Source organism: Microtus pennsylvanicus, chromosome 16, assembly GCF_037038515.1.
Source record: "Microtus pennsylvanicus isolate mMicPen1 chromosome 16, mMicPen1.hap1, whole genome shotgun sequence".
Lineage (NCBI taxonomy): Eukaryota > Metazoa > Chordata > Mammalia > Rodentia > Cricetidae > Microtus > Microtus pennsylvanicus.
Window position 1 is genome coordinate 41419672 of NC_134594.1, and position 27467 is coordinate 41447138.

General features: G+C 37.7%; 2 protein-coding genes across 2 annotated transcripts in view; one reads left to right on the forward strand and one right to left on the reverse strand.

Annotated features, from left to right (window-relative positions):
- Positions 1-13286, reverse strand: part of LOC142836431 (uncharacterized) — a 72049-nt gene extending 58763 nt beyond the window's left edge. Inside the window, exons 1-3 of the mRNA XM_075950691.1 lie at positions 13222-13286; positions 12136-12360; positions 11862-12050 (exon numbers count right to left, since the gene is read on the reverse strand). Of these exons, the coding sequence (XP_075806806.1) occupies positions 11862-12050; positions 12136-12360; positions 13222-13286 (479 nt within the window). The remainder of the gene's footprint in view (positions 1-11861; positions 12051-12135; positions 12361-13221) is intronic.
- The window catches only part of Fstl5 (follistatin like 5), a 405920-nt gene continuing 390657 nt past the window's right edge, over positions 12205-27467 (forward strand). Inside the window, exons 1-2 of the mRNA XM_075950900.1 lie at positions 12205-12487; positions 12593-12633. The gene's annotated coding sequence lies outside the window, so the exon portion shown is untranslated. The remainder of the gene's footprint in view (positions 12488-12592; positions 12634-27467) is intronic.

Consider the following 27467-nt stretch of genomic DNA (forward strand, 5'->3'; position numbering starts at 1 on the left):
GAGATGGAGAATTAGTTTTCTACAATAGTAAGCTCCTTGACAGTTTACATCTCTAAACACAGTTACACAAGATCAGCACTAAGAGGGTTCAGCATGGTGTGTATGCGTGTGTGTGTATGTGTGTGTGTGTAAAAATCAGTCAAATTAAAACAGTTCATGAATTGAGAGGCGAGGTAGGTTGAGTGGAAATAATGTAAATGTATACTCATGTATGAAATTCTCTAAAAGATGAAAAACCTGCTATACATAGTAGTCAATGCCATGATATTAGATCTTTCAAAGATCCAGACATGGTCCTTAGTGGCAGCACTGATCACAGATATCAATATGGCCTCAAGTGGCTGTACAGGCCCCTCAAGTCTGCATCACCCCAAACTGCAGCAGGGTAACAGACCCAGACATGGCCCTGGGGTGAAGCACACACCATGGGCAACAACATAACCTAAGGTGTCAGCAGGCAACTCACATCTATGTGACTCCTGCAGCAGCATGGCTCTGTGTATCAACATGCTTCAGGAAGGAGCACAAACCACAGAAAGTTGCATAGCCTTCTGTGGCAGCATGGGTCATGGCCATCCACATAGCCGTGGGGCTGGAATAGGACCATTGATATGCTCCCTCCTTCCCGTGGCTTGGGTAAGTGTCCCTAAAGGCCAGCATATTGCAGTCTTAGATCCTGTTTCTAGTGTTCTTTGGAAATATTGGAACCAATTAAAAGTGAGACATAGCAGGAAGTATTCATATCTCTGAAGGAGCGCCATTTAAAGAGAAATTTGAGACCCAAACTCTTTTCCCTCCCCCTGCATTCCCTAATCAGCTTTCTTTACCTTTGGTTTCTACCATGATGTGTTAATTTGCCAAAGCCATTTGAACCATGGACTGAACCTCTGGAATGATAATTCTTCTTTATGTTTATTGTCTAGGGAATTTCTTAAATAATACTCCTTTTGTTCACCTGAACAAAACACTTTGAAATATAGGTGGTTGTAGAAATTTGGTATTGTGGCAAATAGTTCAATGTTTTAGTCAGATATGGGTTAATGCTGGTATATTGAACCTAACTGACTTTCAATATTGGAAACCTTAATTTTCCCCCTGCTGTAAATCCATGGTCTAAATAACAGTGGTTGCAAAGGAAATGGTTATAAAGGACCTACTTTTGCTCGTCATGAGACATTATCTCATTTAAAGCTATTTTCCTACCATATTCTTGTCATAGGATTCTCAATGAAATTCCTTAGATATTGTCATGGTTAGCCTTTATCATCAACTTCCCTGAAATAGTCACCATGGAAACTTATCTCTGGGTGTGTCGATGATGTTTATGAAGGAGTTTTAGGAGAGGTTTGTTGGAAAAGAGTGCTCCTTCTGAATTTGGCAGGCACACCTCCACAGGTTATGGTCCTGTTCTGAGTGCAGGGGGGGAGCAAAGCACCGGTATTCATTTCTTCTTCTTTCTTTCCCAGTTTTTAAAAACTGTTGCTATGTATGTGTGAGTGTGGGCACATGCATTCTGCAGCATATGTGTGACCATCAGAGGGCAATGTCGGGGAGTCAGTTCTCTCCTCTGCTGTGAGTTCCAATGAATGAAGCCAGACCTTGTAAAAGAGGTCCTTTACCTGCTGAGCCACCCCAGTAACCTCTTCATTCCTCCCGACCAAGGATACAATGTGAGCAGCTGCCTCCTACTTGTGTTGCCATGGCTTCTCTATCATGATGCTCTGTACTGTCCCAAAATGAGCTAAAATAAACCTCTTACTTCAAGATGCATTTTTCAAGTATTTCATCATGAAAATGAGAAAAGCCACTGTGACAGATGTTAGTCAATAGTTACAAGTTGTGCTTGAATGAGTAGAAGAATCTGAAGCAAATAGACCAACTTAGTGTTTTAAGGAAGTAATACGGAAGACTGTGGAGCATGCTCACTCAAGAGAGTTGCTTGTATAAACGTAATGACCTGTGTTTAGCACCTTCTCACCTGTGTGCAAGCTCCTGCATGGTGGTACTCAGCCATACTACTCAGAAGCAGTGAGCTCCAGGTTCAGCGAGAGACCCCAGCTCAAAGATAAAGGTAGAAAATGTTTGAGGACAACACACAATCTCAACCTCAGCATCTACTGGCATGCGTGGACATATATGTAGACATATGCACACACATAGCAGTAATGGAGACTAATTGCTGAAATTTATGCAGCTGGGCAAGTGACATTATGCAAAAGATCAGATACCCTGTGGTCATTCTTAGATGCATAATAGGAAGTATCATATATCCAACTAGCTGCTATAAATGACATGTGCCAAATCAGAGGATAAGTCACATTACTTTCAAGTATAGAGATCAGTTATTGGATGTGTGGGAGCCAGGTCCATAGGAAGTAGCAGTTGATGCTTTAAGATAAATTTTGCAATAGGATTCTAGTCTCCAGTAGAAGCAATCTCACAGCTCCCAGGCTAGACTTTCCAAATTTTCTTACAGAATATACTCCACTCCTAGAGCCAAGAGTGTATCTGAATGTTCTCACAGGATGGAAGGTGGGCTTATGAGGAGAGAGTAATAGCAGATTCCAAAGAGCCACGCACTGCATGAAAACCCAGATGATTGCTTTGCAATTTAGAAGCTTTGTGGTGGCACTGTTTGCTTGCTTTTGTTCAAATCAATGTCAGCAAATAAGAAAGTTAGATATTAAGGGAGTGAGAGGTTTTTTTATTTGATTTTTTTTAAAGTTTTTAAAATTGATTTTATTGTGCTATACATTTTCTCTGCTCCCCTGTCTTTCTCTCCCCTTCCTTTCAACACTTTCCCATGGTCTCCCATGCTCCCAATTTACTTAGGAAATGTTGTCATTTTCTCCTTCCCATGTAGATTAGATCTATATATGTTTCTCTTAGGGTCTTCATTGTTGTCTAGATTCTCTGGGATTGTGATTTGTGGGCTAGTTTTCTTTGCTTTATGTGTAAAAACCACTTATGAATGAGTACATGGGATAATTGTCTTTCTGTGTCTGGTACCTCACTCAAAATGATATTTTCTAGCTCCGCGCGTTTGCGTGCAAAATTCAAGCTGTCGTTGTTTTTCTTTTTCTGCTGTGTAGTATTCCATTGTGTAAATGTACCACATTTTCCTCATCCATTGTTTGTTCGAGGGGCATTTAGGTTGTTTCCAGGTTCTGACTATGACAAACAATGAGTTGAGCTCATGTCCTTGTGGCATGATTGAGCATCCTTTGGGTATATACGCAAAAGTGGTATTGTTGGGTGTTGAGGATAGTTGTTCTCTAATTTTCTGAGAAATCACCATTCTGACATCCAAAGGGGCTGTACCAGCCTGTACTCTCACCAGCAATGCAGGAGTGTAGAGAGTGAGAGTTCGAGACTTCACAGAAGCATCTTCATCTGTCCTTCAGCACATTTCTCCTATGCGGGGGGTAAGCACCAACGATTGACAGGTCCCAAGAGGATATAAGTTGTCAGCAAGGGAAGACGTGAGTCAGACACGGTGGATGGGAGAATCTTGCAGCCTGATTGATTAGCAGCCAGAGTGTTTATTTATACAGAATTCAGTAAGCAGGGGCAGATTCATATCATTCCAAAAACAGATCCTGTCATTTTTGGTTTTGGACATGTGTTTCACTTTCTCTTGCATATCTTTTAGTCATCATTTAAAAACTGTGACATAACAGAGTTATCTTTTACAATCTTTTCCCTTCAAGTTTAAACATCATTGATAAACAGTTATCTTTTATAAACATGATTTTACTCATCAACCGCATAACCCAGTGTTTAAGAATCTAGAGGCATATGGCAGTCTGTTTTCAGACTAGAAGCTGTTGTGGCTGTAAGGATGGAGACCAAAACTGAATCTCCAGCTAATTTCACTCTGTTGATGTATATACGCCACACAATTGCCTGAAAGCATAATGGGAAGAGACTTGTAATCTGATCTGTGGCCAACTTCTGTAGCCCACTGAATCTTGTTGACCTTTTAACATTTACTTTGTTTTGATTTTCTAGTTCCTGAGTAAGCACAGGGAGAGATGTTTCAAGAGTATCTCATAGTCTCATAAAGACAGCCCTGTCTTCTTTATGAGTGTCACAATCTCTAAGATCTTCAAAGTAGGTAAGGCTATCACATGAAAAGCAAGAGAGGTGGTATGTTCAGCACTTTCCCAAGGAAGCTTAGAAGCGGTACTCCTGGAAGGAGGCACAAATGATGCCTAAGAAAATTTCCAACAATTCAATATCCCCCAATCTTAAAATTATTAAAAGTCCCCCACATATGCAATGGGTAGAGATCAAAACCAAAAGCGGCATGGTGGCCATCACATGACTCAGCAGTGCTGGATCTTTGCCAAGCAATTGTGCTGGCTGTATGACTTTTACCTCTTCCATCAGATATGGCGAAGCCACTTTTAGACAGTCCTCATGCCATTTTGATGTAAAGACTGGGTCATAGGCTCTAAAAGGATATTCTGTATATGGAAATCAGAAAAGAACAAAGAAAAATTACAATATTTTCCTATTTTTGACAAATTGGATTATTTTCTTTTTTTTAATTTTTTTTTGGATCTGTAGATTGGGGCATATTTTTTTCCCTGTAATTTTTTTTGCTGTACTTTAAATACTTCTCATTTAGAGTTAAATGATTTTATATAAGGATTTTATTTATAAATATATTAATTAATACACAATATTCCACATAGCATTATAAAACTCTCAAGGCAGGTAGTAGTTTTTTTCTTATCCGCTGTCATTTGCTTCTCTCTATTTTATAACTATATTATTTATTTGTTTATTTAACATACCAACCACAGTTTCCCATCCCTTCTTTCCTCCTGTCTTCTCCCTCACCTCCTTTCTACCCACACCCATCCACTTCTTCTCTGTCTCCATTTGTAAGGGGTAGGGCCTCCCATGGGAGTCAACAAAGCACGAAGTATCAACTTGAGGCAGGACAAAGCTCCTCCCCCTTCCGTCAAGACTGTCAAGGCACCCACTCCAGGGAATAGGTTCCAAAGAGTCAGCTCATGCCTTAGGAAGCGGTGGTCATCTCACTGCTAGGGACCCCATAAAAGACCAAGGTACACAACTGTCACTCAGACGCAGCCTTCTCTCTGCTGTTGAGCAATAGTCATTGTGATAGGCAGAGTAACTTAAGAGCTCAAATATTTATGTTATTTCTACTCTTAGCATTATACTTATTTACAATAGTAATCTACACAGACAATCTACATACAACTATAATGTCCATGTCCTTGTCCATCCTCCTCTCTCAGACTGCAATGTCAAGTACACATGAGAGAAAAGTTACTTTGATTTCCCAATAAAATCCAAAACTTTAAATAAAATGTTGGGGGCAACTTGTTTGAATATTGATCTACTAGTTTATTATTTATATTTAGTTTAAATATTTTCTGAACAGCATTTAAAATAAAATCTGAAGGTGTTAAAATGGCTAATGTTATATTACTTGTGTTCCCATTCTTTCATGTATTTATTTAATACTGTAAATTCAATAATAAATATCAGAGAATTTCATTTTAAATCTCTTTATCGGCACATATTTTAAAAATATTTCTACTAAAAATTTTTCATACACTATATTTTGATCATGATTTTCTCCTTCCCCAAATCCTCCCAGATCTTTCCCACTTCCCTACTCATCCGATGTTATGTTCTTTTATCCTTATTTATCTCCTTAGAACAAGCAGGCTGGCAGACAAAAAATAAAAAGAAAACATATCTCACAACAATGAAAAGCAAGAAACACACACGAACCCCATAAAAACACAGAAATGGAAATCAAAACAAACACAAGACTAATAAGAAAAAAGTGTAAGCAAAGCAAAGTGAGACAAAAATGTCATAAAATGTGTTCTCTTTCTATTGGCCAATCACTCCTGAGGTGGGTTAATACAACCAGTTAGAATCCACTGGAGGAAACTAAATTTTCCTTTCCCAGCGGGTTGGAGTGGAAAACCCTGTTCACTTTGCCTGCTTGGTGCTGGGAGAGACCCATGTGATTTCAACTTGTGCAGCATCAGCCACACCTTTTAACAATTATTTAGTAGAATTGTTATCCTAAATCCACTCTTGCAATACTAAACATGACCACTAGATGGAAGAAGAGCTCCAAACATGAGAACTCCACACCTGGAAAGCGGCTGAACATCAAGCTCATTCGCCGATCTCATAGTTTCCATTTACACTGTGAAATGGTAATTTTGCAACATATTTTTACGTTCTAAAGACTCTTAAGATCCCCAAATTATGAATTATTTCCAGAAATTCTGCTACTAATGTCAAAAAAGAAGAAAAAGAAAACTTGCAAAATTGATTTTCAAAACTGAAAGAAAGGTAGCAATCCTTTGATTACTTCTAATTTCATAAATATGCCCAACAGTGTTGATATTGTGTTGCATAAACATAACTGTAGGGATAATTTTCACGAAAGCGGATGAGGCTGAATTGTACAATATTTATTGAATGAGCTGCTTTATTTTTGTTTTTCTGTGTAACTATCAGAGTGTACACAGAAACATGATACAAGATGAAATCTTAATTACAGCTTTTGATTTATAGATAACATTTAGCATTTACATAAATGTTATTCATGAATATTTGCAAACATATACATCTAGCAAAATAGAACTATGCTTTTCTTTCTTCATCTTTAAAATAGCTAAATGATCTGTGTCTATCTCTCGTGCATATATAGCATTCTGTTAATAAACCAGTCTTAAAATTAAAAAATATTCAGACATAAGCATAATTTAAATTGTTCTTTTTTATACTTGCAATGAAATACTTTCTTAATTAAGCATGTCAATTAACATAGTCCATTTAACAGAGCAATATATTTTGAAACTATCTGTTGGTGCTTGAGAATTCTGTATATGGTTTGATTGGTAGATATCAACTGTCACTAGAGGCTTGTTTCCATTGTCACCGCCTGATATGGAAGAAGCAAGTGCTCTTTACCATGCTCAAGCATGGTCTGTGGAGTCCTGGGGAAGCTCCGAATGACTCCCTTTGGAAGCTAGGTGGAGTATCAGAAGATCAATGCATGCAATTGATGTTTATCATCAGGAAACCGTGCTCATGTGCGGGTCCTCCTGCTGATCACGGTGCCAGCCTTTGACTGCGGTCCCTCGTGGTCCTCTGAGTTGTTCACAATACGGTATAATTCTGAATTTGCTCTCACCCCACATTGTTGATGAGCATGAGCCAATTTATACTTAAAGTTCAGTCCAAATATTTCACGAAAGCTTTCCAGTTAGGCAATGTTCCTTATCACAAGCCCTTCCTTTCTCTGTCTACTATGACTTCAGGACAGATGAGTGCCAGTGTGCACACTCATACTTTATTCATCCTTTACCTTGGCTCTTGTTATTGTGAAATTTGCAATGGCAAATTTACTCACTAGAAATTAAAGTCGGTACTTGCGTTGGTCTATGCAAACTTAAACATCGTATTTCTAAGGACAGCTTCTGATCCTTGATGAGAGGTATTTTAATGGTGATAAATTCATGATTACAAACAAACAAAAAGAGCTTAATGTACGTTTCCGTGTGCTAGTGAAAACATTTGTTACAAGATAACTTTAAAGCCAACAAAGTAGGTTCGTGAATAAAGTTGATTGCTGCTAAGCCTAACCCTGAAACATGGTAGATAGAAAGAACCTACATTAGCAAGGTGTTCTCTGAATGTGTGAATTCTCTCTCTCTCTCTCTCTCTCTCTCTCTCTCTCTCTCTCTCTCTCTCTCTCACACACACACACACACACACACACACACACACACACACACACCAGTAAATATTTTGGCTTCTGGAGAGGTGGCTCAGTAGTTTAAGAACACTGGCTGCTATTGCAGAGCGCCTGGATTCAATTCCCGGCACCACACAGTGGCTCGCAGCCACTGTAACTCCTGTTCCAGAGGATGTGATGCTCTTTTCTGACCCCTGCACAGGGACCACTCACACATGTGACCAACAGACGGACCTGATGGGAAAACGTTCACATAATAAAAATAAATATGGATATGTTTTTTCAAAAAGTCAATATTTAAAAAAAAGAAAAGAACTTCATTATCTCAAATTTAATGTAAAATCTATTATCTAAAACCAATGAAAAATCCTATACTGTGGTAGCTAGGACAGACAAGTTTGTTAATGACTTCCAATTGTAACATATTTTGGAAGTTTCTGTGATATCATGAAAAAGGATGTAGTGGTTATGAACTGTATAAAACTAATAGATAAATTGGCGTGATGAACTACTAGCTTCCAATGTGCAACTTTATATTACAGCACTGATGTTTAATTTGTTGGAACTCATTTTATGACATTCATCTAGTTCATCATTTGGGAGTGCAGTGCATGGCACTGGTGAAGATGAGAAGGCCCTCTATGAAAGCCAGTTGTCTCTGACCCCTGTGTGGGTAACAAGGGTTGAACTCAGGTCCTCAGGCTTGGTGGCATGTGTCTTCACCGGCTTAGCCATGTCCTCAGCCCTGAAAGTCTTATTCTTACATTTAAAATTGGATGTCTGTATTTTAAAGAATACATTCCTCAAAATCTGTTTGTAACAACCTATTTTACACACAAATATAAAAAAATATATTTATGGTTTCATTTTTCGGTTAGGTAAAGATGTTTACCACATACTCAAAAATAAGCTAAACCCATATTCTGTTCAGTAACATGATTCTGTATTTAAGACTCCTATTGGCACAACACATATAACTAGTGAACTATTTGAATAGTGAATTAGGATTTAACAGCACTTAAATACAGAACCTAAACTCCCCCTTGGAATAAAAAGTACAAAGCAAGGAAAAAAGGAAGCAATAGTAGAAAAAAAAGAGAAGGAAAAATAAATTTTCAAATGCCAAATACAAAATCGTTTGTATGTTGTATTTAACAAATGGGCTTGCTGTAAAAAAAAAAGGCCACAATACAAAGACATAATTTTAAACATTCTTTTTTAACAAAGTTAGCCAGTAACATCTGGTTTTGAAGCTATGCACTCTTACGCTAGCTATCAGGAGATAACATCATTATGTACATGCAACATTGTAGGTGTGAGAGGACTCGAGCAATTAATACTCTTAATTAAACATGTTTTGAGTATTTAAGGATATGAGGCTTCTCTCTGCTTTGTTCTATTTTCCTTCCTGGGACTAAGAGAGATCACAGAGTTGGGAATGTAGACCTCCACTGGTCACAGCAAGCCTGCTCTTAATTTGCAGCAGGTGTCAGGAAGACCTTGTCTTAGTCTGCCTTCTCTTGCTGTGGAAAACACCAACACGACCAGATGTAGTCCATCTCAGAGAGAAGTCAGGGGTGGGGCGTGTGCGTGGGGGAGTCACAAGGCAGAAACCTGGAGGCTGGAGCAAAAGCAGAGGCATTACAGGGACCTGGCTTCCTCCTCATGGCTTGCTCAGCCAGCTTCCTTATGCACCCATGACTACCTGCCTGGGGTGGCCTCCCTCTCCTTAGCTGGGTCCTCTCACATCAAACCTTTCTAAGGAAATGGCATCACAGGCTTGCCTAGCTGATGAAGACATTTTCTTAATTGCAGCTCCCTCTTGTCAGATGACGCGAGCTTGTGTCAATAATAAACCACTGCTTTGATTTGAATATTTACAATTTTGTATATTATGTACACTAAAATAATTATACTTTAAAAATGATTTGGAACTCATAGAACACTCCGGGAGTCTAAAGTTAGCTGACCTCATAAGCCATTATACACTGAGCTTCATTATGACCACATGGGAGGACACATCATACTGATATGCTTCTGCAATAAATGCCTAGGCAGAAGGCCTCAGTCTGTGTTTTCTTACTTTTCCCTGGGTAGATGAAGCATCCTTCTCCCTCTCATATCCTATTTGATTCACATTTCCCCTCCCCTTGTCTCCTAGCCTGTTCATGCTGAGGTCTGCTTCACAAACATAGTAGACAGATGCAAAGTTATCCTACTCAGCAGAAACTGCATGACGAAACTGCAATTCTTAAGGAATTATAGATGGTAAAGTAGAAATTTCTGGTTTTCTGATTCTATAAATTAACAAAAAAAGATAAGTAACAGAATTCAAATCATACAAATACAGAAAGTCAAGAAGGTATCAGAATAATTTGAAAGTAGCCACATTTCATTGGTACCTAAAAGCCATAGACAAGGAAACAATCCAATCCTGGGGTGCTCTAGAGGAGGAGGAGGCATGGAAACTTGTAAGGGTTTGCTCTATGCATGCTGCTCTGTGAACGCTTGTCAAAATGATGCTACTCCCCATTGCTGGTTTCTCTCTCTCTCTCTGCTTTGCTCTTTTCCATTCTTTTGTAAGAGACAATGAGAACAATTAGTTTTCGCGTTTATATTTGGAAGTTTCCCAGTTTCCCTCTCTTTATAGTCTTTGAACAATTTTATGATTGCTGCCTTTGGCTTCACAGCTTACCAGTCTGAGTACTGGAGTAAACTGAAAATGGATGCCGATTAAAGAATCGACATAAGTTTTATTGGACTTTGACCAGAATATATAAGATATCATATGTATTTCTGCAGTTAACTGTCGAATCTTCTCTGACAGGATAGCACGCAGGACATCAAAGTCACGTCTGGGTTATTTCCCTTCCCACAGCTAGCCCAAGGGCAGGCTGTTCAGCTGCCTCTATTGTAATTGTAATTGACAATATCCACCTGCTCCCACGCATTGCCTTTCATTTCCTGCCATGGTCTCTAAAATTATTATTAAAAGTCCAGTGGGAACAGCTACAACAAATGTGCGTGTGTGTGTGTGTGTGTGTGTTTGAGCGTGTGCGAGCGTGCGAACATGGACCTGTGTGTGTGCATGTATGTGTGTGCGTGCATGTATACACATAATGAGGAGTCCAAAATAACGTTTGTCATTTGTATATTAACATAAAGTTGGTAGCTGCCAGGGGAGAATCAAGCATGGCAGATTGCTCTGAATGGAAGAATTATTGTCTTTGTGTGTTAAAGATGTTTCCTTAGGAAACTCAAGTTTATCATCTAATTAATGTTGCTGAGAACATAAGAGTGGGACCAGTGTTAAGTTAGCTTAGATTCCTGGAAAACGATGACACACTTGTGCAGTCTAATGGAAAACAGAACATTGAATAGTATGAATTCTTAAAAGGATACACATCTTAATGAAAAAGCTTTATGCAATTAAAAAAAATCTCGGGCTTAGTTTCACACATTCTGTTCTTTCTGTGCAATTAACATTATGTGTAGGTGAATGACTCAGGAGTGTTTGTTTACAAGTTGGAGCTTGTTGTCAACTTGACATGACAGGCGGCTTTCCTTTGTCAAAGTCCTCTTTGGAGCATCGCTGGGACAAGGAAGATCATATACACCGAGAGAACGGCTAAGAACCATGACATTGCTTCCGGTCTATCCCGTCTTTCAAAGAGCAAGTGAAGTATGGGACAATAAATATTGCACACGTTTCTAGATTTGGCGATGGGAGTTGAAACTGAGATTTTTAAAACAAAACATAATTAAAATGATTCTTTAAAATCCTGGATCTCCAACTCCATGAAGCTAAATAGGGAACAGTCACGTGACTCAAAAAAATCTGTTTCCGAGTGATGTTGAGCATTACAAGCTTTCAAATATTCTTCCTGAGCTCAGTTATTTAATTATTTCTCCCCCTCAGACAAGTTTCTGCAGCAGGGACTCCCTCCAACAGCTCTGAGAATAGAGGAGCAGAACTCTGAATCAGGTGCCTGTCCGCAACCAAATGAGAAAGAGCGAAGTTTGGTCTGGAAGATCAAAAGGGTCTGATGTGTTGGGCCAGGCTGGATGCTTCCCGGTCCTCAGTTCTTTCCCTCACAGCCCCTGATTAGACAACCACGTCTCCCTAGCCGGCTGAGCGGTCACAGAGTCCCGGGGAGCCGCGGTCCCAGCGAAGGCTGAGGCGCAGACCCTACCACAGCCTGTAGTTTCTGCTGGGCTCGCCGAGCGCAGCGTCAAGTCCAACAATGCTGATTCCAACGCTGATTTCAAGCCTGGATCCGGTCCTCTGGATTGCGGTGGCAGAACCCATCAGAAGCCCAGTCAAGGGGCCGCCCCTCACCTCCTGGAGAGTTGATATGCAAAACAGTTACGTCAGATGTGGGGGCGGGGCACCCCGGGGTTGACAGGCAGCCTGGCTCTTGCGGAGGGAGGAGGCGCGAGAATCAGCCTGGTTCAGTGACTGAGACAAACTGGACGTGAGCGGAGCTGGTGCTGTCCACAGTGTGTCGGTGCTGAACCCGGGGTGACCGCGGATCGCCTGCTCGGGCACCTGGAGGCAACGCCCGCTGGAACCCTCTGTGCCTTGGTGGGACCCGCTTCACCAGCAGGACCCAATTGAACTTGACAAAGGAGTGCGACTCGGACGTGGGAGAGACTCCTATGTTTGCAACCTGGGCGCCCACTCAGGCGTGACTTTGGAGATTTCTGTAGTTTTTGCTCAAAGTATTTTGATTTTGTTTTTCAACCTAAGACGATCTTTTAGTCTTTATTTTTTTTCTTCTCTTTATTAATCTTTAAAACTGTGACTCATATTTCCACACCGTTTAGGAATCCATTTGGGGGACTTTTTTCTTCTTACTTAAAATAAGGTAAGAATAGAATACTGTTATAAATGATTGCCAGTGGGTGAGAAATGCAGACAGCCATGCAGAAATTTAAAAATAAGTTATGTTGATTTCTATAATTTGAGACTGCACTTTGGTCTTATTATTAAAAGAAATAATAATTTGCTACAATGCGAGATGTCCTAATAATACAGAAGACAGTGATTATTAAAGTGTTAGGGAAGTTGAGAGCTGTTTGTTTTTGTGAAGTTAATGTTATGATACATCTGTCTTTATCAATACGAGTATTTTAGATGAACACTTTTAGTGTGGCTTTGCTTACTAAATGTTCAATATCAAGCCCCCAGATATGTGTAAGAATGCCATAAAATTCTCCAAGTTTTTTTTTAAAATGAAGTAATTTAAAAATATATTTGAATGAACTGCTGTCAGGTTAATAAATAATTTCCCGTGTCTCCAAAAAATGGACTGCAAAGTGCTGAGCTTGTTGACATGCTTTGGAGGGGAGACAGGAGGGACGGGAATATTTCTGCCATGCAGGCTTCATTTACATATGTTGTTGTGCTGTGGATGCAAATGAAAGTAGTGAAACTCGGTCTGTAGGAATCTCACAGCCAAGGTCGTGTGAATTTCCAAGTTGGGGACTGTTTGTTCTGCCGTTGACTAGTAGATGTCATCCCGCCCCACCCCCTCAGTTCAGAGGTGAATGTAAATGAGATTTACTGATTGAATAATATAGTATATTAGCTTACATTATAAAGTCTTGACTGCTGTGGTGATTGGATGGAGCAGGGATGCTTGGGTTTGAGAAGTCGTCTTGGCTGTTTCACCAGTTTTTAACCTCTTGCGTGCTCAACAGAGAGCGTTTCTCTACTTAGATTTTCGTTTGAAGCTGTGTTCCTTTTGTCATTTGGCAGTGTGATATCACTGTTTTTTGAAAGGAGAACTCTGCGTGGAAAAAAGCACCAAACAAGACTATTCATAGTGAGAGACTACTAAATGGTGGCAGTTACTCGGCATTCCCATAGCTCTTGCTATGCATTATATAGATGTGAGGTTTGTTTTAGAAATGGTATTGTGATCTTCCATTTATGCCATTCAGTGACATGAGATGAAGGGGAAATGATGCCTGGGAAAAAGGCAGAGCTTGCTTCTTTACATTTCAGAGGTAGAGATCAGGTTGCAACTAGATGTCTTATGTTAATTGGAATAGGTGAACTGTAATGCTTCATGCTTAACTCACTAAGGGTATGCTGTGCAGAACATCGGGGGGTAGTAAGTTGAGTCCAAATCATTGGATTGTGCAATGCCTTAGACATTGGCACTATAGTTGCATTAGAGTTACTGGGATGAAGTTTTGGTGCATATGATTGCAACTCATTCATCTGAGTAGAGATTTTTCATTTTATTTACTTCAAAGCTTCTAAGGAGGGACTGCGATAAATGTATGTTGTTACAGACTCTCCTGAGCAGAAATAAATCCTCTTAAGCTGTTTCTCATTTCTCCATTAATAAAGGTTCTTTGTAGGTTTCATTCTAGTCATCTGATCTGATCTTGTGTTTAAAGGTTTATGAATAATTAAAAATTTGAGCATATATTCCCAATATGTAATAAATAAGACACATGAAGCAGTCAGGAAGTTTTGATAAACATGGCTTTTTTATATAATTCTTGTTTCTTTCTCTCCATCATAAAGTTTGTTTTAAAAATTAATTATAGTGATAGAGATTCCCAGACTTTCAAGTAATTTCAAGTAGAATGATGGTTATTTTCAAATCTATTAATCTTGAGACATTCATGCACCTCTTGATTCTACAACTGGAAAGAAAGGCCATCACACATGAACCTTACATTCATTTCAATGTTTTTGAGATATCATTAGTTTCTGTCTGCAGAAAGTTTTCTGTCCTTATGCAGATGATATAAATGTCAGCAATATCTGGTGTTCTTACAGATAAAGTTATTGTGACCACAATGAGCTATTTAAATACAAGTTAATAGGTTAATGGTAATCACAGCATTCTGGGTCACTGATAAGTTAATACAGTAGGACAAATTGATGCAATCCCTGATTTTATATACATTTAACTTCTATATCTTAGTGATGAGGTAAGAAAATTGGGTTCCCATAGTGAGTCCAACATGGCATTTAGAAAATCTTATTGCAATGAAGAAAATGATACACAGTATAAGATAATAAAATTGCCAGATTTAAAAAAAACGAGAAGACAGTTAAATGTGTGAATTCATTGATTGCTCTTCCAGAAAAACCAATCATACAATGAAATTTAACTTATTCATGAAAATAAAAAAGCAAGATTTAAAGCCAAAGCACTATATATATTATTATAATAATAATTTATGTCATTACAGAGGCTATGCATATGCATCACTGCTTGCTTTAAATTGATGATCTTTGGCAAGTGTGTAAATTATTGCAGTAATTTAATTATACATCATATCACTTGTATAAGTTGCTTTCAAGATTTTAAAGCATATTGAGGTAAAAAATCAATTAAAAATGAATTGCTACATGGATTTATTTAAATTTTTTCATATAAGTATAACAAAATTCTATGAATGTTTTTCGAGATTGAACATAGGGTTATGTTCATAAGGATTATCAATGAGACTACAAAGTCTTAACTCATGTAATTAGTCTTTCATATTTGATCAAATTACTGCACTAATACTAGCACATATAGTAATATAAAGCTCAAAAATTCGTTGTGAACTGAGAGGCCAGGAAAAGCCCTCTCTATAGTTGTCATCCTTTTGACAACCAGGTGGCCAATTATCCCTTCTAAGCAGTCCTATTCACCCTCTGATTTGGGGCCACCAATGTCCTCTGGGTATAGTTTCTGTAAGGTGAGCTAGATGCTCCCTTGAGGAAATATGCCAGTTTCCCAATTTAACCAGTAAAAAACAACCAAGTAATTGATCCCTTTGTGGTTTAAATCATCTCGTATTTACCAATTACTGCTGTTATAAGGGTTGGAATAGTGTTTTGATAATCTCAGGGTTCCTGTGAGTCTTAACACCAGTTTTCTGAAAGAGAAAGAATTATTGTCAATGGGGGTTGTTTTAATGAGAGTTACTGAGTGTGTGTGTGTGCGAGCGCGGGCACGCGTGCATACACATTCACGCACATGCAAGTATGTGTGTGCTCACATCTTTGCAGGACTTCAATAAACATGCCAAGATGATAATCTGAAAGATGTGAGTTCAGAACATGCTGCTTAATACAGAAGTAATGGAAATAATGGGTCTTAATAAAATGTATGCTTTTGGTTGGCAACGTTTTCTTCCAATTTGTATCAGTTTTATTTAGACTGGTTTACTTGAGGACACATGGGCTTTAGGAGGGGGATTGCTCACTTATTTGGTCTTGGATGAAAATGTTCTTCAGAGTCTCTTAGAGTAAATGGCAGTTAAATTAAATATTGAAGAAAGAAGAAAGCAGAAAGGATGTATGGACAAGGAAGAAGTAACACAGATGTCTGAGAAAATGCACTTCTGATAAAGAATTTGAAAATTACTGCATGTAAAAGGAATAGAAATAAATGGGTTTCTTCATCTGATAATAAGTCATATACTTCTAAAGGAAAATAGCCTGGATGTTACAAAAATATGAATTATTTTTTCTTCTTGTATATGATCACTTCTTACATATTGTTTGGGGGAATAAAACTTATCTTAACTCTGAACTTTCTTTTAAACCAACTCATTAATATTACTTCAAAGCAGCTTTTCATTTCATCCTATATGTAAAGATGTAAAGTAAAGATGTTGTTTAGTGAGTTAGTTTGCATGAACACAGAGAATATTTTTCTAACTTGCAACTGGCTCATAGCACAGGTAACACCGAAGACGTGGAAATACTTTGTGACTGAGTTTTTAAAAATGTACTCATGATAATTGACAGTTCAGGCAAATGTACTTTACAGATGTATGTGTCTCACTAAGTAGTTTTAAAGTAGCAATTAAAATTTATGCACAAACCACATTCTTCAGAGACCCTAAAATGAAGACAATTTACCCATGATTTCAGAACTGAATCATTTCCAGCAATTTGATATTCAATATTGTTTTAAAAACCAGAAGACCTTTTTCAGTCTATAAACATCCTGTAATTTCCTTATGCACATGACAGGCCCATGCCCCACATTCCCTGTGACCATACACTCACATTTTCTGCAATCTGTAGTCTTCTTCCACAAGCCAGGATCAGTTAAGGTCTGAGCTATCTCACTGGGGAAAAAGAAGGTCAGCCCTTCATGTTTCAAAGGCACAGCCTCGGAGATGCTAATGGTAGTTTCACTTGGTGCTCCCCCAGAGTCTACCTGTTGATATTTAAACCTGTAGCTTTGAAGGCATGTTTTATTTATGTCTGGAAAGAACACACACACACACACACACACAACACCATCCAAATGTTTTAATAGATATATGTTATTATTTATCTTAAGTCACTTTAGTCATAATTTAACATTATGTAATATTGTGAAGGTGTTTACTATAGTCACTTTACGTATAAAACCTAGAAGCACTTATCAAATATTTCCCAGATCTTTTAAATAAAAACTTAGAGAATTACTTCCTGTAAGAGAAATACCATACAAGAGAGAGGTTTCCTACATGTCATCTGGTGGTGATTCATAAACTTCATGTATATAAAATCTATGTACACAGATGTATTTGTTCCTTGTGAATCATTTTTGTGTACAGATATGGTGGATTTTGGGAAGGTGAGTAGCTTCATCTTGAGCTAAGATCTTCAAAAAACCAGGCTCTTCAAACCACTATACATGTCTAGCTGTTGACCATGGTCACTTGTTTGGCGTGTTTGTTCCTATTCTCCACATACCACAGTGAATGACTCTCATTATTTCCTTAAGGTATTTCTTTAGAAGTTAAATTCTATTGAAATTATTATAAACGTGACTGTTGAGTAGGCACACTTTTCTGTCCATGGTCCCAAAGTTCTTGCAGAAATTTTCCTCTAGACTTAACATTATTAAGTTAATGTCTGATCTCACAGACTATTTAAGAATTAAAATTGGCAACTGCTTCCCATTTTATCTCCAGCAGAAGAAGAAACTGCAGAAGAGAGTAATTAGTTTCTTACGAATCCATTATTTTTTCCTATCTAGGTGACAAAATTCAAGTACAAACGCAACAGAAAGTTCAGCCCACTTAAGCAATCTGTGTTTGCAGGCTGCTACTCGTATTCAAACCTTCAGGTCAGCAAGTTGCCAAAATTTTAATAGTCTGCAAGAACAAATGAAACAATCAAGATAAACCTCCCAGCCTTGAAGTACAATCCCCCAAAAGGGAGGTCTTAGGCGGGTGCTACACAGTTTAGCATCACATTCTGTTATTTTGAGTTCCTTAGGAGGTAAAGGAGTGTAGTAACTGCTAGCTGGGTTACTATGCTTTCAGGTCAGAAGGCTCAGGTAAAGAAGATACCCCAGTCGGTGTAACCCTAGCCCAGCTCCCAGGTGAGCCACAGACTTGCATCACTTTCCCAGAGGCATCCTCATTACTCAAGTTTATGCTTGTCTTACCAAATTGATCCCAAAGGAGGTTGTAAGAACACTTTGTAAAGTTGTTTTCGGGAAGATGTAGGGAAAACTCAAAGCAGAAAAATGATAGCACTTTTTTTTTTGTCTAATACACAGTGTTTCTAGAAGTGAACCTATTTGAAAAAAATTAACAGTTTTGGAAGTTTTACCCCATAGAATCTACCATTCATTTGGAATTTGAATCAACCTCATACCTCCTCTGTTTAGTCTTATGGGAATCCCTTTCAAGTCAGAGTAAAATTATTCTTTTCATGGATACTTTGCAAATCCATAGCTCTTAACCAGCTTTGAATTCCATTAATATGTTTCCAGATTTTTTTCTGGACATTTTACTTCTTAGTTCACATCAGTAGCACAAATACCACAAATTCAGCATATCATCACCACTAACATGTCCCCTTTTTCTAATTTCATAGCCTATTGGTTCATTACACATTTCTTCATACACTGTTCTCAAAACAAATATCTTTTGTTTTTTAAGATTTATTTATTTATTGTGTATACCGTACTCCTCCTGCATGTACACTTTCATGTCAGGAGAGAGCACCAGATCTCATTATAGCTGGTTGTGAGCTGCCATGTGGGTGTTGAGAATTGAACTCAGCTGCCAGTGCGCTTCACCTCTGAGCCATCTCTCCAGCCTCCTCAAAACAAATATCTTAAAGTTTCTTCCCACCTTTAATGTAGCTTTTCTTAGTTTCCATTCTGTATTCTTTGCTTTTGTCATCTTTATTTTGACTCAGTCTGACTATTCATGCAATAAGTAATGCATTGATATTCTATAACAATCTCATTTCCTGCAATAACAACCATGAATAGTATCAATAACAGCTAAATTATTTGATGACATTTATTATACCATATATATTGTCAGTGATCTATAGATATAGATTCATTTCATGTACTTAAAACCCCAGGTGTAGATAGAGATCAAACATTAAAGAATTTGATTGTCTATGGAGTTGAGACTGTGGCTATTTCTTTCTCCCCACTGAAAGCTGCTGCATGACTGGATGATCATGATCAAACTCTGCTAACAAATTCTTAGACTTCTTCAAGGCTTTCTGTGATTGGGGTTGGAATTCAAATGGTGGGTTGCTCTGGAGTCATCCACATGTCTCTAATTTGTATGTTGTCAAGCTGAAATTCTCTGTGTGTTTTTTCATTCCTGTTCTTACTAATTGGCTTGGAATCTTGCAAGTGGTCAATCTGACGTTCATTTGTTTCATATACTCACTTAAGCTGTGCAAAGATAAACAAAATGAGTTCTTTCCTCCAAATCAGCCATGCAGTCTGGACTATTGTAGTTTTAAGAATTCCGGCGTTTTCACCAACCCTTTTGTACTCAGTCATCTTCTTATATATTGTGTTCATGAGTGCTGCTCCCAGTCCCCCTGGTTCTGTTACAATGAATATATCGCTGCCATCACAAAGGTACAATTTTGGGCAAGCATATGTTTTTGGTTTTACTGCTTGATAAAAAGTACCAGATTCTAATGGTATTTAATTTAGTCTTTTCTTTTCTTGGTGTTTTGAAAAGCAAGTTAGGATAAGGGTTAGTTGTGTTCTCAGTTTAGACTTTTGCAATTACTCAGCCAAGGCTGAGTTCTCATTTAACGCCAAGTCTCCATCGATATTACCTGATTGTTCTCATGATTTATTTATTTGCAGCTCAAAACTCACAGAATCTAGAAGGCTGTTAGAATACTGAAATGACTCATTTCCTTAGTTCAGACCTACTTCATTAGGTCAAGTTCAACTACTGTAGGGATCCTTCTGATACGTCAACTAATGAGGTTTTCAATGTTATGATCCCCCTCTCTTAACCATCAAGATGATATTAGTTCATCTTAATTTAACTGGGCTATTTAAAAGTAAGTCAGGGATTCTAACTACTCAAAAAGTAAGCTGTCTTCATATAAGAGTGTGGGTCTGAAGATTCAAACTAGAACTCAGCCTAATGTATCTGACTAGACTGCTTCTTGAATTGTGCAGTCTTCTTCACTGCTGTGATACCTAATCTTTCCCTTTTACAATCTGTTTCACAGAGAAATACTGCATTGAAAAACCAAAAGTTTATCAAATCTATGATGATACTTTCTTTATAGGCTAGCAAATAATTTGCCTATAATTTTTATTTTTTATAAACATTAGTTATGTCAAAATGACATTGCACTCATATATTTTGTAATTTACTTAAAATATAAGGAATTTTTGCCTGAATAACAAGCTAACAAAGATTATCTAGCACATAAATCACTTTTAAATTTTAAGTAAATGTTTGAAGACATTTTTGATCATATTCATTAGAGTGTAGCTAAATTCAATGACCATATTACACAGCAACTACTTGCCAGGAACTCTCTTAGGTGCAAGGATGGAGCATGAACTACAGAGCCAGAGTACCTGTTTAAATGTCACTTCTGAAAGACAGGAAAAAAGCAAACCAATAAACACAAGGCTACCCCCCGCAAGTGTGTAATTGCATTAGTAAGCTGAAACAAGGAAAAGATTGCTGAAAGGAAATATTGCAACCTCAGGAAGAAGTTATCTTAAATAGAGCTCAGAAGCATTTCAAGGTATCCACTAAATAACTTCGGCCCAAATTCAAAAATATTATTACCGGTTGATTTGTTGATTAATTGATTGATTTGTAGCTTGGAGAAGGAACGAAGGTCCTGTCCATGTTAATTATTTGCCTCTCACTGATTCACACCCTTAGCACTTACGTTCTTCGAAATATATTTTTCTAAAAAATATTGATTCATTTAATTAAGTTTGACTCTAATGGAAATGGCATTAATACACTTCGGGGACCTGAGATGTTGATTATTAGGAAATCAATTTACATTTTAAATTAATAGTAAATTAAGTTTACCCTGGAAGAATATTGCATACAAGACAGCTCCTTGTAGAAAAGAATGCACAGTTGGAATGTCTAAATGTATGTGATACCATAAACTCTCCCAGAATGACAACATTCTGTAAATAGTACACACTGGTAAGAGTTCTATTATTGGAAAGTTTTTGAAGGCTCATGGTAAATTATTCTTCTCATTTGATGACTGGAGCCAGTAGGTTGTTCTTCAATGACAGGATCCCGATGGGGAAATCAGGTGAGGAGAAAATAAAGAAGATAAGTTGGGGTCAAGAGGTCTAGTGTTCAACTCTTCTTATGCCACAGAAGTTCATTAGGAAGCCTAGCAACACCTTTTGTTCAATAAAGCAGGTGAAAATTGGCCAAAGTCAGTAATGGAAATTTGTGAGGTAGATAATGTTGGACATCCCCTGGGTACATTAAAAAAGTCTATCTATGTATCTATGTTATCTATCTATGTACCTATGTATCTATGTATCTATCTATGTATCTATCTATGTACCTATGTATCTACCTATGTATCTATCTATGTATCTGTCTGTCTGTCTATCTATCTATCTATCTATCTATCTATCTATCTATCTATCTATCTATCTATCTATCTATCTAGCACACCTCTGGTCCTGTTAAAGGGTCAGTTTATGCAGAGTGTTAACTAATGTGGTAGGGGCACTGTCGCATAGGCTAGTGGTTCAAATGAAGAAAGAAGGAAAAGGAGTATGCCAGTCCATTGTGGGCCCTGCCTCTCATCTACTGGTGACATTGGTGTCAGCTGTTGTGTTCTTGAGCCCATTTCTTTCACTGAAGACCGAAACCTCAGAAACTGCTAGCCAACATTAAAATTTCCTTCTTTGTAGTGTACATTCATCGTAGTGACTGCAAGCTCCTACTAACCAAAAACACAGATAACACAGAAGGGGTGTTGTTGCTGTGAGTAAACCTGGCAATATGGATTTTTTGTTGTTGTTGTTGTTTTGTTTGTTTGTTTTTTTTGATACAGGGTTTCTCTGTAGCATTGGAGCTTGTCCTGGAACTAGCTCACATAGACCAGGCTGGTCTTGAACTCACAGAGATCTGCCTCTGCTTCCCAATTGCTGAGATTAAAGGGGTGTGTCACCACTGCTTGGCTGGCAGTATGGGTCTTAAGCCTTTGGAGGTTATTTGTGGGAGAAAATTCTGAGAGTTTGAAGGTGTGTAGGCTGGAGAAACCTGATAATGCTAAGTAAGATACAGGGCTTAAGGCAGTTTGAGGGAGAGCCGGGAAGACTAACCTGGCAAAAGAAATAAATACAGTAAAGACTGCACATGAGGAAGCAGAGAGAACAAGGACTCACTGAGAGCGGAGTAAAGACTATACACATTACTTTATTTTACATTGCGAAAAGAATGCATCTACATCTTTCTCATGTCCCTAGACTTTGTGTCAGGCTGAATTTTTCGTAAAAGACTAGTTAATATGGCCGAGGAAATGTCATGGCATTCAGCTTAGGTGTTTCTGGCTGTTTTTAAATTTCTCCACAGTGGAAATCAGGTGCAGATACCAGAAAAGAAAGATTTGATGCACTTGGGATTTGGTTGGAAAAGTCTGGGTGAAGTTGGGGCAGAGGAAGGAAGGCAGTGTTTCTAAAGAAAATGAAAGAAAACCAAGTATTTTGTACTGGGGCAGTAGGTAAGATGCCCTGAGAACATCTTAAAAGTTGGCTAGACTTCTAAGGATGGATGTAGGATCTGAAGGAAGTCATTTGAAACTTTCTTGAAGGTGTTTTCTGGGTTCGCTACATATAAATCTGTTTGGGAGACTGTTTCTCCAGGATTCAGCTGCAGTTGTCAGGTCCCTAGGGACGCAGAAGGGAAAGCCACGCTCCGAAGGTGTAGACAGGACTTATAAGCTGCAAACAGCAAAACCCCGGGGTTGGAGCTTCTCAGATCCTTTGGAGCTTACATCATGATACCATGTGTCCTGGAAGTTGAACATGCTCAGGCTCAGGTATTGATCATTGGTTTCTCTTTGGTGGTGCTATTTTGAAGTGGTTGCAAATGTTTCAAGGTGGAACTTAGCTAGAGGTGGTCGGTCACTGGGGCTGTTCTCTCTCAGCTGTGTATGCGCTCTGTTGCTCCTCTCTGGCTCAGGGAAGGGACCAGTCTCAGCAGTCTGCTGCCAACAACCATGACACCGTGGTCCTGTTCCGATCATCTTCTAAATGACTGTTATCCAGGAATAAACAGAACAAAGCTGTGTAGACAGCAACTAAAACACTGAGCCCAAATAAGTTCTTCTTTCCATGCCCGGCATCTCTCAAGCTATCTGTTCCTGTCACGGTGACATTCTGAGGCTTTACGTGAATATCTGAAGATAAATATATGTTTTTCCTGAATTACGTAGAGAACTTGCTCAGAATTTTACATTTCAATAGGAAGGTTATATAACCTAAAAACATTGATCCTTCAGACCCAGGGTTCATTTCAAATGATCTATCTAGTATTCCAGATAGGCTGACATTATGAGGGATGCCTAGAATATTTGGGGTTTGCGCACATGTTCGAGAACTAGTGTGTATGTAAAAGTTACTGTGCAATTTTGTTCCTGGAGGATATTGTACTATGCAACCACGTAAAGGCAAAAAAAAAAAAAGAAGCAAATAATGTTAAATTTAAAAAACCCAAGAGTTTACGAAATAAATGTCTTGGTTAAATGTACATTTATTTTCTCTTCCTTGGCAAGAAACCAAAAGTTAGTTTCTTGCCTTTGCAAGAAACTAAATTTGAAAGAACTCCCCAAAATTGTGCCAAAGTTTTGCCTGAATTATTTCCTTTGTTAAGAGTTCCCATAATGCTATAATTCCTTGAGCTTAAAACTGTTAATAAAAAAAAAAAAGAAAACAAGTTTTGGAAACTTTTTTTCTCTACTTTAAGTATATGCCTTTACATTTCACAAAAACAGTTGGAAATAAATAGTTTCTGAAACCATTCATTTTCTTTTGACGAGTGCCCTGTTTCTTTGTTTCCTGAGGCTGGAAGAAGGTGAAAGGCTCTTTGTCTGTACTTTAATAGCACTACGTAGCTGATGGAATCTGGAGACAACTGTGTGCCAGCTGTGAGAACTGCTTTCTGGGCTAGCACTCCCCGGGCCACCCTGTTAATTATATATGTTTTGCCGAACATCCCGTTCAACTGCCGCCTCTAAATCAGTGGAGAGAGCTGAGGAAGGCAATAAGGGTATTTTGTTATGAGCTTTATGGTACCACTGTGTTTTTCTTCAAAAATAGTCTTCAGGTATAAGAAAAAAGGTGCTTTCAAATGCAAAACAACCCTTATGGATTTAGGAAATCCACCACCACTTAAACATCTGTGAAGTTGTAGCATTTCTCTGGGAATGGCTGGATCCTGTTGTCCTGTGTATATGGGCTTCATGTATTTAAACTATGACAAACCCATTGTGGTCCAGCAGCTGTTTACTGGCTCCATATATAGCTCTCTCCACTGGGTCATTGTTTAAAAAAATGTCTAAGAAATCTTGAAGGAACATCAACAGATAAACTAAATTCTGTACTTGCTGGAAGAATATGGCAAGTGCTCAGTTCTCAAATTTTGTTGCTTAGTTCAAATAGACTGGAGTTAAATACTAATTAATGTTTTATCACACAACTTTATAAACTTTAAAAAAAACGGCGCAAAGCTAAATACATAATTCCTCTGAATCTGTTAAAAATATCATGCATCACACCCATGATCTCCAAGGTAGCAAATACCTCAGGTTATGTTTTATTGAGGCTTTGTTGCTTGTGCTTCAAAAGTCTTCCTAAAAATATAAAACATTTCCAATCTAAAGACTTTTCATTTTAAAATTTATTTCCATCAGAAGGTATTAAGTATGTTCTCAGATTTCGGTTGAAAACCTAGAATGCTGCACAATTACCTACTGCATTCATGATTCAAGAATTAGAAACAGAGCATGTCATATGTATTGACTGCTTCATTTGGTTGTTGGAGAAAGGTTAACCAAAAGGTACAGACTGGCTCTGTACATCAGCTCTGTCTGTCCTGGAAACTCACTCTATAGACAACTCTGACATTGAACTCAGAGATCCCTCTGTCTCTGCCTCCCAAGAGCTGGGACTAATCCCATGTGCCACCACACCCTGGCTCGCAATTACTTTTATGTGGGAGCTTTATACAGGGATGTATGACGAATGCTGCATTGTACAAGTGAGAGGTTCTACTTCTGAATTTATGTTACTTTTCCTCAAACAAGCTCAGGCAAAGTAACCTTAAAGGTTGTTTTGTTTGTTTATTGGCTTGTTCTATGTCCATAATTTTTTTTAGGTGTCCTACAAATGTGGTATTTTCCCCCAGTTTATACTATGCAATCATTACAGCACTTCAAATTCATTTCAGATGAAATAAGTTGCATTCTTTTCTAAAATGGTTTGACAGATCATTTCTTTGTGAAATGCAAGTTAATAATGCCTGACTCAGGTAGAGTCATAAATCACTCAGACTTGCAGAAGTTTCATATGCTGTTATTGTGAGTGGGGCTGTAAAACACGTTTACATGTTAAAATGAACACAAATATAGTTTGTGGAATTGCCAACCATATAAATGATCATTCCATTTGTCAATAGGCACCAACTTAACCATGCATAGCCTGCAACATGTAATGTTCTAGTTTTATAATGTGTTATAATGTACAAATGGCCTGCAAAACAATTCAAACCATTGGAATTTGCATACCTATTATGAAGATAAATGTTTTAATATAGTTGTGTATTGATATATGAAGCCTTGAGAATACACCAGAATCCTGGAATTGTGTGTATTTGGTCTATGGTGACTGAACTTGAAAGCCAGGCATAGAAGAACTTTAGTGCAACAATAATAATCATACTAAAATGTAAAATGTAAATCTTATTCATTTATTTTTTAAATGTTTTCTGGAATTGTACTGAGATACTATATGAGTATTTATCTGTTTTAGTTACCAATTTCTTTAAAAATTGCTCAGAAATTTGCTAGATTCAAGGTAACTCATAAGACTTCATCTCAGATAACAAAATTATCTGAGACCAGGTAAACCTACTAGAAACATGCCTTTCATTAACTTAAGTAATCTATATATATCAAACATTAATTTTATAGGTATAGATCAATGAGAAATAGTTGGAGGAAGACAGCAATACAGTTGAAATATCTTATTAAACTCTACATAAGGCCTATTCCAAGACAGGATAAAGAGATAACTTGAACTTAGATGGTAATAAAAATGTGATTCTAATTTGAATCTATAACTGTGTCTCCTATTTTCTTATGCATTGGTACAAATGCATAATTCAGCTCTGCCAAGAAATATTACAGCCTTTATTATTAAACATGGTAAGAAAAATCAATCATTAGCTTAAAAAATCTGAAAATAAAAAAAAATACTTAAGAAATCAATCAGTGAAATAGATCACAATAATACCTACATACATCCTCAGCTCTTCTTGCCTCTGGGTTGATTCATCACTCCACAGACATTCACTAGCTTTTCTTCTTCTTTACTTTCAAAATAGAACTTTTCATGCAAAATATTCTGATTCTGGTTTTTCTTTTCCTGCTCCTCTCAGATCCTCCCCACCTCTCCAGTCACGTAAAGCAACATTTATTCTTGCTTGCTTTCATTAGAAACAATCTCCTTGGGTGGCAGCAGTTTTCAGAAGCATTGGTATCAAGTTATTTTTCTCTTCTTTCCAATTGCTTTTCTTTTTTTGTAACTAACATGTGTGTTTAAAGAGGCAAGAAAAGCAATTCTACGCTTTTTGAAAGGAGGTAAATGAATGCCCAGAAAATCATGAAAATATCAAGTTTATATAACTAAATTTCAAATTTCAGAATGTTAGTTCAGACCCTGTAACCAAACTGTCGTTTCCTACACATTGCTGTGTATGATGGAGAAGTTTCTTGGCTATTTCCAGTTTTAGTACTCAAATGTATCAGAATTTCCCAAAGAGACAGAACATTATTTTGTTTTAGAGGCATTTTATTTAGATAACAAAAAAGTATTAGATGTTTAGAAGCAGTCAGTGTACAATGAAAGAGACCAAAGCAGTTACTTTATCATGTATTTCTTTTTCTTCACAACTAAGAGAAAGTAGACATTCTGCTTTCAGGGAAAAGTCACGAAAATACACCAATATATTTTTCTTTTCCATATATAGTTACTAGAAAGGTAAGTGTAAAATGTAAATTGTATGTTGACTTGTTCATTGATGACACTGGGGTCATCAATGTAATATTAAGTTTTATTAGATTTTTTTTTGGATTATGTCCTTTAAGTTTGGGTCACTCAGAATGTCATCAGCTTTCTAATAAATTGGATCAGTTGAGTATGTTTGTAGTTTATTTGCTTTTTACTCT